Below are 12,635 nucleotides of genomic sequence, written 5' to 3' on the forward strand. Positions count from 1 at the left end.
GCAACTTACAGGCACAAGTGTAAAGTGTCAAATCATAAAAAAGAATTCAAAGTTTAAATTACTGCAGTCGGTCACTTTCCCTCCTTGCCTCACCCTGCTCACTTTAGATTGTAAATTCTGTTATGCCTTGGCCTAGCAACTGGTGAGAGGTGCTCCCTTCATATTTCAACTGCCATTGCTGAGATAAGAGATTATCAGATGACGGATAAAACATCGTCGCCCCATCCTTTTCCCGTTCTCACAACACAATCACGAGAAGAATTTCATATGACAACGTGCTTATCTGGACATTATCCCATCTGGAAAGTGTGATTGACTGCAATTGCATGAAAGACTTTCAAACAATGTCATGCAGATCCTATCATTGTCCCGTTATTGAAGTCGCATTTTGCATTAACGGGAGTTCGCGTTAATGCAATGCCGCTTCAATCATGGGACAGTAGCACTGTGATCTGAAAGCCTTTTTCAGGATCACAGTCAAAGCTGGGATGAGGACAGGAGAGTGATCCCATCCTTATCCTGTTCCCATGTGATAATCTCCAGAGAGAAGAGCAGCCAAACACAGGTCCATTGTGCCTTTGTCCAGCAGCTGGTGAAAGCCCTTCCTCACAAGTTAAAGCTGCCATTGCTTTGGCCTCTGAGGGACTGAATCCCCTCCACCACTGCCACCCCTTTTTTGTTTTGTGTCTTTGTTAGATTGTAAGCCTGAGGGCATGGAACTATCAAAGATTTGTAAGAAGCTCTGGGGGAAATTTTGGCTGAAGGATTGGGTATAAATACAATAAATAAATAAATCCCTTGGAACAAGGGTTCTGTCTTTTTCTTATGCCATAAAGCTCAGTATGCCTTGATGGTGCTATATGAATGTAGTGGCAGTATCACTGCTACTAATAAAGCAAGGTTTAGCGATAAATTACATATAAATTTTTAATGAGTTAATCTTACAAAAGACAATGGCATCAAAACATTAGACACAATTTATACAAAACTGGTCCTGCTCAGCTACGACTTCCTTTGTGAAGGCAGTCAGCCGGGGTTCCATTTTGTGTCGCTGGCTGTGGGATATAGCTGGTGAACACACTCTAGTTGCAGTAAATGAAGGATCAGAATTCGAGATTAGAAATTCAGGACTAGAGGATGTTATTGGGGAGCTACCATACTTTCCACAGTTTTCCATGCAGCTTTAGTTTTATTGCCATTTTTTTGTATATTTTCCTCCCTCTCAGTTCTTCTCTGTATTTTTCCTTACCCCTAAACCAAGTCTCAGACCTTAATTTCTCAAATTATGGTCATGGTTCCTCTCTTCCACTTCAGAGTTGACAGCGCAAGTTGTTGCTTGTCTTCTCAGCCCATAGCACAGATTACTGAGATCTCTTGATGCTGGACAGTGGCACTAGACTGTAGACATTACTACAGCAATGTTTCTATATACCAGAAAATTACACACATGTTCATGGTATGGGCCAAAAGAGGGTTAAGAAAAATGTGCAATACTTTTTCTCTAAAAATGTGGGACTGCCCACACCCAAGGTTATATTTCAGGATGCCACATTCCCTTGTGAAAGGGACTTTGTCGTTTCAGTATGTACAAAATAGGTCTGAAGCTCTCCTTTTCCTTTAACATTAATGATGCCTCGGCAGGTACAAATGTAGCCAAGTGTTTGTAAGATGTTACTGGTTTCTTCTGTGACCTGAAATGCAAAACAAGTCTGTATTGTTTTTAAAGTAAATCTAGATGGCCCTGAAATTTCCATCCCACTCTTTTCTTCTAAACTTGGAACAATTCATACATATTAACAGGAAAACCCCTCACTCCATCCTTCACTTTATCTCATACAGGGCTTCTTTGATGATTGCAGTGAGCAAGTGAGTGTTCCAGATGTGAATTTAGACTTAGTCTTATTCAGTATGTTTTGCTCTTCATAAGGATACAAATGCAATGTCCCATGAATAATTTTTACCCTAATCATGAACAGTATATTCTGTATACATCTATATTATTCAGCTCTAACTCACTGATATTCCTCTAGAAGAACTGGGCCAAGAGATACTACTAAGCTATACAACTAAGTTTGGCCCGGTACAGACTGCCGGAAAGTGGTAGTCTGGGGCCGATTTTAGGGCTCAGGATTGTGGTGCGACTGGCGCCACCATGATGGGGGGGCACCATGATGACACAAGCATGACACAGTATCTAAATGTTGTGGCGCTGCACATTTGTCATTGCTGCATGTGACCATGCCATTGGCACATTCATGGTGCCCGCTGTGCAGACTTTTTAGTCCTGTCCTGGCGGAGGCCGTGGTGTTTGGTTGGTGCAGCCTCCATCAGGAGTAAATACGGGTGGTTCCAGTCTGTCCTTTCGGGGTGATCTGTCGAGCCCCTTAGTTATCTAACTAAGTAGCACATATAGCATTCCAGCCGAAATCGTGACAGATGTAGCTGTTCTACCCCACCATGAGAAACTAAACCTGTAAAAGTTTGCTCTTCCATGCTCTTAAAATAAGCCTCCCTATGAATCTGCTCACCTTAATGAGAGAAAGAAGAAAAGGCATCAGCTAAGAACCTTTACTGGGCAACACATATGTATCACAAAGGTACAGCTCCATACTATGTTTCCAAATGCTAACCCCCAAAATTCACCTTATAAACAGCATTCCCCCTCAACTAGTTCTGTATTGCCAAAGAGTGGGGGGCGGGGGTGGGGAGCAGCAAAGATACAGCCAGCTGTTTTCCTGTAGCTGCCCATTCTTCAGGAGGCATCTGCAGAGACCTCCAGTGTTCTTGCAAGTCTTTACAAATGATTTCCTTGCAGCACATCCAGTTACAGGACAGCTTATCTGCCTGCTCTCTGACAACATGAAAATGGCCATGTTGGGGGTGGAGGTGGGGTGGGCTGGCTGTGCAGCTCACAAGATAGGTCTGGGTGGGCTTTTGGTGACTGTGTACTAGGAACAAAATAATGACCTCCACGACAACTAAAAAAGTGAGTTGTGATGGTGTAAACCTTATGACACCTTAATTAATTAACCAGATGGCAGCCATCAATGGTTGACAAAATGATTTAAAAGTTTGTATTTCAGATTAAAGGCAGAGCCTGGATCAGAAAAAGTAGGAAAACTATTGCTGTAGATCCTGAAGGAATTATCCTAGCATTTTAGCCAAGGAAGCCAGAATTCTTAAAAATGTATTTGTTTTCTAATGTCCTGCTGCTCTCCTCATTTGTCTATCTCTGCAATATTCCCTATTTTATCATGCCACTGCATTTTAGATGAAGATTCCTCTGCAGGAGCCGTTGATTATTAGTACAGATGGAAACCATACCTGTATTTTATCTAAGACACCGGTGCTATCCATCCGACTGGCCACATTTACTGTGTTGCCCCAGATATCATACTGTGGTTTCTGAGCTCCAATAACACCAGCTATTACAGGTCCATGATTAATACCTGTTTAAAAGAAAATCCAGAAAGTTGGTTTGATTCTTGTTACATGTACAAAGAGGCTTCAAATGGAGTGACTGGCTTACTCATGTGGGTATCAAGTATTCAGGGTAGATTCTTATCACTTAGATATTTGACACAAAAAAATTCAAGGGCCAAACCTGCCATGGTGGCAGATCACGATCTTGAAATTCACAGCTGCCTTGATCACTGTTGGAAGATTTTTGCATTCTCTTTCCCCTTCCTTAGATAGATAGGGAATTCCTGCATGCAAACTTCTCTCTCTCTCTCTCTCTCTCTCATTCAAACTAACTATGAAGTTTGTCACATGGAAGTCTAAGTGCCTAAATACCATGCAAAAATGGGATTTAAATCCAGGAAAAATCCCACAAAAGCAGCATCCCGAAAGTAAAAACAGCCAATTTTGTCCACTTTCTGTGTGGTTTATTTTCATGTTAATGCTCAATGCCCACAACGTTGTGTGAAAACAATCCTGCTTTTGCGGGATTTTTTCACTTTGTGCATACGTTAATAAGTGACGTCATGAGAAAATGATCCTGCTTTTGTGGGATTTTCCTGTTTTAAACCCAGTTTCTGCATGGGAAAAACCCTGTGTGATAAACTCCTATGTAACTTCAGTCACTCCCTCTTTGGGACTAACAGACATTCTCTCAAAAAGACTTTCAACTGAGCTGTTGGTCCTCCATTTTCCTGCTCTTTCAACTTGCTTTTGAAAGATGGTGAGATAAATATTTCTTTTACCTGAACTAGTCACTAGCTAGATTAGGATATACCTTCTATGTAAATATAGATTAAAGCCATTAGTAAACTTTTGTTTTAAAATACAAAATATGTATTTCTGATTTTTGAGTCAGTCTCAGTTTTTAGGAAAGCACAGTACATTTCTACTACTCAGCTAAGTTAAAGCTAGATCCTAACAGGCTTGGCTTTCACATTTTGATATTCAATATTTTTGTTTCCTTAGAAAAGGCTGAAGCCTTAGGAAACTTACACCTTTATCACACTAGCAAGATCCCGCGGGGAAAACAGGATTTAAACGAGAGTTAAGTAAAATTCGAATGTAAATAGAACCCACAAATTCAGGAAGTTTATCACACCAAATTGCTGCACAAGTGAAATGATGTGAAGTTAAACCGAACTTAAAGTGGAGAATAACGCCACCTTTTTGCTTTCAGAATTTCCCAAAAGTAAAAAGCTGCTGTTTTTCTCCAGTTTAATTTCAGTTTAACTTTGTGTTATTTCACGTTAACAGCAATGTGGTGTGATAAACTTTGGGCATTTCTGAGTTTTCTCTAATTTAAGTCTCCTTTAAATCCAGTTTTCCCAGGATTTCGCTAGTGTGATAACCTCCTTAGTGTGGAACTGCCCCCTCCCTCCATCTTTCTACTTAGGAGCTCCTCTTCCCCAGTTGTTTTTCTCTTAACCGGGCTAACCTGAACCAGTATCACCTCACATCTGAAGGAATTGGAGCAAGCCTTGTGGGATGGGAGGGGTGTACATTTGCTGGAGATAATTTCCCCTCTCCAAATGCTCCATTTTCTTAAAGGAAGAGTCATTTATGCCCTCAAAATGAGGCATCTTTTTTTTAAACCCTACAAATTATGAAAATATTTGCAAACCTCTGAAAATAGATATGAGGAAGAATATACAAATGAAATATATAGAAAAGGAGAAAGTGATGCTAATGGACAAGTGTAACATTGGATAGGTGCCTTTAGTGGCAAAATGTTCGTGCACATTCCCTTTATCAACCAATTGGTAAGATTTCACCACTTGGTGGCACTATACACTAAGAAGAATAAAATCAGCAAGAACAAATCGGAATTGGTCAGAACAGATGAGAAAGGAGAAAATATTGTTAAATTTACAAATGTTTCAGATATATTTATAGGATAAATTTATTCACAGTTTGCATTTCATACTTCTAAAATTCACAGTACATTCAAAAATATTTGGTGTTAATGGGTATCAAGAATATTAAAATCTTGGAATGGTTCTCTTGTCAGTCAGGAATCTAATTTTTTGCCACTGTATACTACAAACCATGAATAATATGGCAATTTACTTGATGCCACTGAAAAATGCAGTTGAATAGAGTTGATATATGTATGTGTTTAAGACTCAAGATATCTGGATGAAAGAAACCAAGCAGCAGAGGAGAAATATAATGTAACTCATTATGTTGGATTTTCCCCACACCTCTTATTTTATATGGTATCATCTTGCTCAGTTGAACGCCAGTGATCTCCCATGACATAGAATATTTACTTTCTCCTTACACAGAAAAATCTTTAATCTTCTGAGATGGTTGTGTTTATCACACAAGCCCTGTTTATCTGCTGATGACAGACCTTATAATAGCAAACATATCCAGGAGTAACTGTGTTGGCCATGTAGCAAAGTACAATAACATCCAAAATAACAACAACAACAGTGATACTTTTATTGGTCAGCCAAAATGCACAAAATACACATTGCAAGATTTTGAAGTTCCACTGGCTTTTTCATCAAGGCAAAGATTTTAAAAATCATACAGGAGGGGGGAAAATCATGATGATGTTTGCCACAAGCATATAATGCTCCTAAATTAGCCTGAAGGAGCATCTCTTTTTGTCTTGCTAATGGAACTTAATTGATTTGTTTTTATTGCCCAGAAGGATAAGGAGAATGCCTGCATGAATTTCCCTCCAGTACCATCTTATTTATTTATGGTATTTATACCCCGCCCTTGGTTTACAATAATTATTTTAATTAGATGGTTCCCTGGCCTCAGGCTTACAATCTAAAAAGACTTGACACAAAAGGAGAAGGGAATGGTGGTTGGGAAGGGAAGGGATCAGGTCCAGCAGTTCTCTCCCTCTGAGGCCTGGACTAAGGCAAATAGACTGGAGGGAGGGCTCTTCTTCTCAATCAAGGCCGGGCCTGTTAATGTAGAGAATGGTATGAAAATGTTCAGATGTAACAAACTTGGAAAATGGTAATTTACTTTGCAGAAGCCTAGAATTGGCTGCAGCTGGGACTCAAACCAGCAGGTGATGTCCAAGATCACAGTGTGTGCCAGAAGCACATAGCAAGATGTAAATATACTGTGTCATCTTTGCAAGGGGGAAGATATTCCAAGATGCACAGGAATTTGTACAGGAAGAGGCTGGACAAGGTGGCCACATGGCAAATGTGTATATAAGCCCAAATGTCCATTTGTACAGTTTTGTGGGGTTTGTAGTTGGATGGTGTTGGTAATTGTTCTCACGTGCGTCTTTGCAACAAATAAACAAAGTGCCTCTTCGGAGATAAGCCAGGCTTTGGTGTGCTTTCATCTAGCAGCTGTTTTTCTGGCATGCTCCAGCAGTTTGCCAGTTGTTTATCTTCACACAAGCTTCCGAGTTTACTCTGTGCGCTCATGTTTGCATCAACAGGGCCCATTGGAGCTGGGCCTGTCTTTTCACTCCCTCCAGGCCAGAAGATGACAGTTGGCGAGGAGGGAGGGCCTTCTTCTTCAGGCGCGATGGCAGTGGGCCTGTCCTTTCACTCCCTCCAGGCCAGAAGCAGTCACTTCTTGACAAAATGCAGGCTTGTGACTAATCCTCTCCTGTGTGATTTTTAACATATTTCCCTGATGAAGAAGCCAGTGGAGCTTCATAAACTCACAACATGTATTTTGTGCATTTTGATCGGTCAATAAAGATATCACTGTTATAATACCACATATAAAGATCCACATCTATGTTCTCCCACCACTTGAGGCAGGAAGAAAATGCTATTGTCACTACCTCTCCCTTGCACTGCTTTTCAGGTTCAAAAGCCTGGCTCCGAGTGACCTTTCTCCAAGCCACACAGTTGGCGGTTTGTAACAAGAGACTGTATGTGTTTCCTCTGAGCCAGGCATCTGTCGATGTTCTCTTTAGAGGCTCTCCTCAGAGTAGCAGTGATAGCAGCCCTGTCCCCTTGCATGAAGGGGTGGAATGGAACAGCACAATCTGCCCAATGTCCTAATACTGAGATTATCTTGGCGGTGGGGGAGCAGAAATGTATTGCTAATACAAATACATGATAGTAGAACAACAAAGTGGAGGAACTAGAATCATTAATTGTAAAAAACCCAAAAGATCATGTCACTTGTAGCTTAGATAGATGCTGCTTACCTACTCGTAGCTTGAAGTCGTTGAAAGAATGCTTGTTTATAACATCTAGCTTTGCTCCAAGGGCAAATGCAAACTCCACCATAGTCCCAATATGCATGTATTGTCGTTCAGGCTCCTGAATTTAAATAAGCAAACATATATGAAGCAAGGAACCTTTTCACCATGTTTGTTCTCTGCAAACCCCCATATGAATATTGCAGATGTCCTCAGAGGAACCTTCTTAATCCTATGCATGCTAACTCTTTAAGTATATTCCTAAAATGGGAAAGTGAAATATCTATTGATAAATTAAACATAAACAAAATAATTGAGCTCAATGGGATTTTGTTATGAAAAAGTACACATAGGGCTAGGTTGTATCATATTTCATCTGTGCTGTAGCTGTGTAGGCACAGCTAAGTTTTACGTTGGACATACCCTAATGGGCAATCAAGAAGCATGGCTGGAACAAGTTCCAGGCTTGCTCTAGATGTCTGTCACCGCTCGGTGAGAGAGCTACGGTGGGCCTCCTGTGGGCAAACCACTCTCCAGTTTCCTGGCAAAAGTAATCCACTCACTTAAATCAGACTGCTGCCACAATACAGAATTAATGCAGTTTGACACCATAGGATGGTGTCATGGTTCCATCCAATGGAATCTTGGGATTTGCAATTTGTTGTGGCATCAGGTCTCTCTGACAGACAAGCCTAAATATCTCACAAAACTACAAAGTCCAGGATTCTATAGCACTGAGCTGTGGCGGTTAAAATAGTATCAGTCTGCATTAATTCTGCAGTGTAGATTCATCCTCAGTCTAGGGGTGGAAAGAATATTAGTTATTCATTCCCAGATTGAAAAAGCATTCCCTCAAAGTCTGAAAATGCTGCCAGGAACAACAGACCAGTACAAATTTTGTGCAGTTTTCTCCTGTTATTTGTATGGTCTGAAGTGATGTGTAAGAATATTGTGTGTGTGTGTGTGCGTGTGCGCGCACGCACACACACACACAAACACACAACCCCCTATCATTTATGTGCCAAAAATAAGTTTCCTGCACAAAACACTATGTCCTATGCAGGAAACCATGCAAAGGAAACCACACAATTCCTTTGCAACACTTTGGCCTATTTGAATATAGGGAGAATACCATGGAGGAATATTCATTTTCTCTCACAGTGAGGAAAAAACTACTGTAATTATTCATCCTTACATGCAAGGATGAGATAACCAAGTATTTACATCCCCATTTTACTCCACAATCCCTACTTACCTCCTGGGTGCTTGAAGAACAGTAAGAAATATGATTGTACTGCAATTCTTGGCACTTTGGGCCTCTTTTAGTTTTGGGTCTAGCACAGCAGCCCAAGCTGGGTCAACAGGACATCAGCTTTGTTTGACATCACATTGCCCATTTCATACAAAATATGCTTATGGTGAAGATACAATCCCTAGGCTCACCTCTTCATAAGGATGGCTCACTTGTCTTTCAGGCCAGGTCTACACTACTAATTTCCACTAATAATGAGTCCTGCTTTGTCCCATAGCAACAAAAAGAAAGGAAGAGGCTAGAGGTGATTTAGTGTGCTCGAAAAATGTAGCATGAGCCTACATCGACTTTTCCCCAAACAAGTATAAATCCTCTCTCTCTCTCTCTCTCTCTCTCAGAAACTAGGAGGGAAGTGTTGATGGGAAAGATGTATTTTTATTTGCCAAGCTCAGTATCATTTCATAAAATATAGATATGATTCTCTAAGGCTGGAACACAGGTATTATAAGTAAGTATGAATATTATTTTCCATCTGAAATTTTGGAGCTGCTCATAAACAAGTCTATGTTGACTGTGAGGACATTAAAAATGAATGTTGCATTATAATATAAAAGATCTGATGTTGGAATTCGCAAGCAGAGAAGTCTCAAACCTCCCTTTTCCACTGATTAACTCCTTCAAAATGCTGCCTGGCCATTGGAGGTGGAAATGAACAGCCCAAGGTGAGAAGTCTCTGCAAGGAAGAATTGGTGGGTCCATGGTCAGCTAGGCATTCTTTCTCCCATCACTGCTTCTATTCTCCCCATTTGTGTTACATTGCTAAATGTGACTATGTTTGTTAAGATAATGAGTTCCACTATGTAAAAGCTCCAAAAGTGTAAGCAAATGTTTGTGGGCTCACATTGGAACATCTCCAGTTCATTTTCTAGACTGCAACCTGTTCCCTGCATCTAAGAAAATGTTCCCAGAGTTTCTTTGGAATGTGGGGAAGGGAGCAGCAACTTTAATCCAAAGCTCACCATGTTTGTATCCTGCCCAAATATAAAATACCATCCCTAAAAGCTGTATGTGATATCGATCTGTACCTGACTGTGTTCTTGGCTGGGCATTGCACTTAGTCCCGTGGCTGCCATGTAAGTGCTCCCAATGGTCTTGATCTTTTCAACACCACTAAACTTGGGTTTAGACAACAGCTGTGAAGGCAAGAAAAAGCATTCTTAGGCATTTGAGGGTTATACAATAATAATGCACCTTAACTGTTAATGTATAGTTCCAAGTGTTTTCTTTAGGCCTTTGTTTGAAGGAATAATTCAAGAATGTTGGCAATCGTTTATCCTTTCTAAGGACCAAAAACAATGCAGCAGAAATAAAAAAAATTCTTAATGAAAATCACATATAAAAGTAGAGATAAGGGAATCAATGTAAAAGCAACAGGGGTATGCAGGTGTGAAGAGCTGAACCATTCTGCATTCCCTCTATGCCAAGCACTTCTCTCTCAGGTGAACTAATGGTATTGGAGCTCAGATGGGAAAGCTACCCTGCTCTGCTGCTTTCTTAGGCTCCAGAGTTCAGTTCCCTTGCTAGTCGAACTTGTAGTATCTAACTTGTAGAGTGCAGAAAGGATAGACTGGGTGGGGATATGGAGGATCGGCACCAAACTCCTGTGTTCCTGCAATTCCCCTGGGTTCTACTGGCACATATGGCACACAGAGGATGGAGAGAAACAGCAGGGAACTTGGTGCAGAGATGTCACAGTTGTCTCAGAAAGCACGCACCATAAATAAATGTATCAGCATGTTCAACAGGTTATTGTTTTATCACAGTAGCCTGTTTAGAAATGTCATCTACCTTGATACTTTGTAAAAGATGATCTCTATAGCCATAGACAGCTTTTTCTGGCTGCCAGGTGTTGCATGCTTTGGAGAGTAGACATTAGTTTTGAAAGTCTGATGAGTGAAACTCTAAGAACTTTGCTTACTGTCTTTGGAATATCATGCTTATCATATGTCATGCAGCTCAGGTTTGCTATACTTCAAAGTGAAAAGAACATGTCATGAAGTCCTGTAGCATGTACAAGTTCAGTCATGTCTTCAAAGTATTTGCACACATCCCCCACCACTATTTCTGTATCTTTAGTAAGTTAGAGGAGGTCTTCCAGACTGGCGATTTGTGCCTGTTTGTGTTGTGTAATTTAATGTCACTCCAAAACAACTGCTATACTGCTGCTTTTTGTCTGTTTATGACTCTTTCTTCTCCAAACATGATATGTGATACTTTTGGATCATGTGTGGGTATGCTTGTAATAAGTATTGTGATGGAGGGAGTGAGTATACCTACCCGACAATACCCCCTTCTATCTTTTTCCTGTCTTCATTGTCTAACTTTAAAAAAAAACAACTCTAGAAAAAAAGTGTCAAGGCTTTATAAAGTCTGGGAAAGAAGAGGGAAAGACTGAAATATTGTGTAATTACAAAAACATCATGAGGTTCTTTGAAATGAATAAAAAAAAGGCAAGAACAGCCACAAATCCTGCATTACCAAGCCATTTCACTAGTATAGAAGAGCCCTTAATGTACTTCTTTTAGCCACTGGCCATAAGAGAGATAACCTATCACGCTAACAATGAGAAAATGGCAGGCAAACAGTAATAACCACAGAAGGAACACATGGCAGACAGCCCAAAAGAAAACAAAGTACAAATGGATGTTCAATTTAGAACAGCTAGCTCTCCACAGCAAACATCCAAATTACAATTCTTTACATGCAGAATCAAAATAGTTTTGAAACTGGTTTGCAACCACAAAACAAAACAAAAACAACCCAGTTTAAGTAATCTTTTCAAACGCTTAGGGAATTCTATTTTCCGTGGAGATGAGAACATTTCACAATTTTTGAAAAACAGCTACATGTGCCTGTTCCATTGATCATCATAGATAATATAATAAAATCTAAAACTGGGATTGTCAAACTGTCTCCTCGCCTTAGAAACAGTTCCAAAAACTTAAAGGCAGATTTTAATAAAATGACACCTAAAATTCTGACACCATTTGTAGAAATCTAAGGGCTCCTACCCCCATGCCAGAAAGTTTCAGTTTCGAAGCCTCTAAAATACCAAAAGTGATAACTGTACTACAGTGCTGACTGTACTAAAGTCCTTTACTGTAGCCAGTATCCTTCTCTAATATCTATTTTTAAATTCAGCAAAGAACTTCTCTAATATTAATTAAAACTTCCCTGCGATCAGGTTCAACACAGTGTATTATTTCCCTGGTCAAGTTTACGGGGTTTGTGTCGGTCTAGTCTTTCATAACAACCCTATGAATGTCCACACAGAAGTAAATACCACTGAGTTCAGTTGGACTTACTCCCATCTAAATATAGCAGATATGGACAAAGTGTGGCCCTCCAGAAGTTGCTTTCATAGCATAGATCACCACTGGCTATGCTTCCTGGGACTGATGGGAACTGCAGTCTAATAACATCTAGTGGGCTACATTTTGCCCACACCATGTGTGTACAATTAATCCCTTGGTTAGTTTCCCTCCCCCCACCCCAAACGGGGCAGAAGAGAAATAGTGTTTCTTCCTCTCTCTACATTCTATGATACCACTATCAAGAGCCCTGGTAAAGAAGGAGTAGGAGGTGGCAGAGCCCTGTCTGTAAGCCTTCAATCTGAGGTTCATGACATGGCTAGGTAATAACATTTTTAGTGTATGCCTTCAGGACTGAGTTTGCGTGTTTTATTGTTGTTAGCTGCCCTCTGGAACAACAGAAAATTTCAAA

The 12,635-nt window shown here is 40.3% G+C and overlaps 1 protein-coding gene across 1 annotated transcript in view; it reads right to left on the reverse strand.

The window, feature by feature from the left end:
* Positions 1-939: 939 nt before the first annotated feature.
* Positions 940-12,635, reverse strand: part of LOC149316845 (adenylate cyclase type 2-like) — a 146,733-nt gene continuing 135,037 nt past the window's right edge. Inside the window, exons 22-25 of the mRNA XM_089516382.1 lie at positions 9,938-10,045; positions 7,607-7,721; positions 3,325-3,449; positions 940-1,691 (exon numbers count right to left, since the gene is read on the reverse strand). Of these exons, the coding sequence (XP_089372508.1) occupies positions 1,539-1,691; positions 3,325-3,449; positions 7,607-7,721; positions 9,938-10,045 (501 nt within the window). The 3' untranslated portion in view covers positions 940-1,538. The remainder of the gene's footprint in view (positions 1,692-3,324; positions 3,450-7,606; positions 7,722-9,937; positions 10,046-12,635) is intronic.

The sequence above is a fragment of the Sceloporus occidentalis genome, unplaced genomic scaffold (genome assembly GCF_023333645.1).
Source record: "Sceloporus occidentalis isolate IW3139 unplaced genomic scaffold, rSceOcc1.0.p SCAF_3, whole genome shotgun sequence".
NCBI lineage: Eukaryota > Metazoa > Chordata > Lepidosauria > Squamata > Phrynosomatidae > Sceloporus > Sceloporus occidentalis.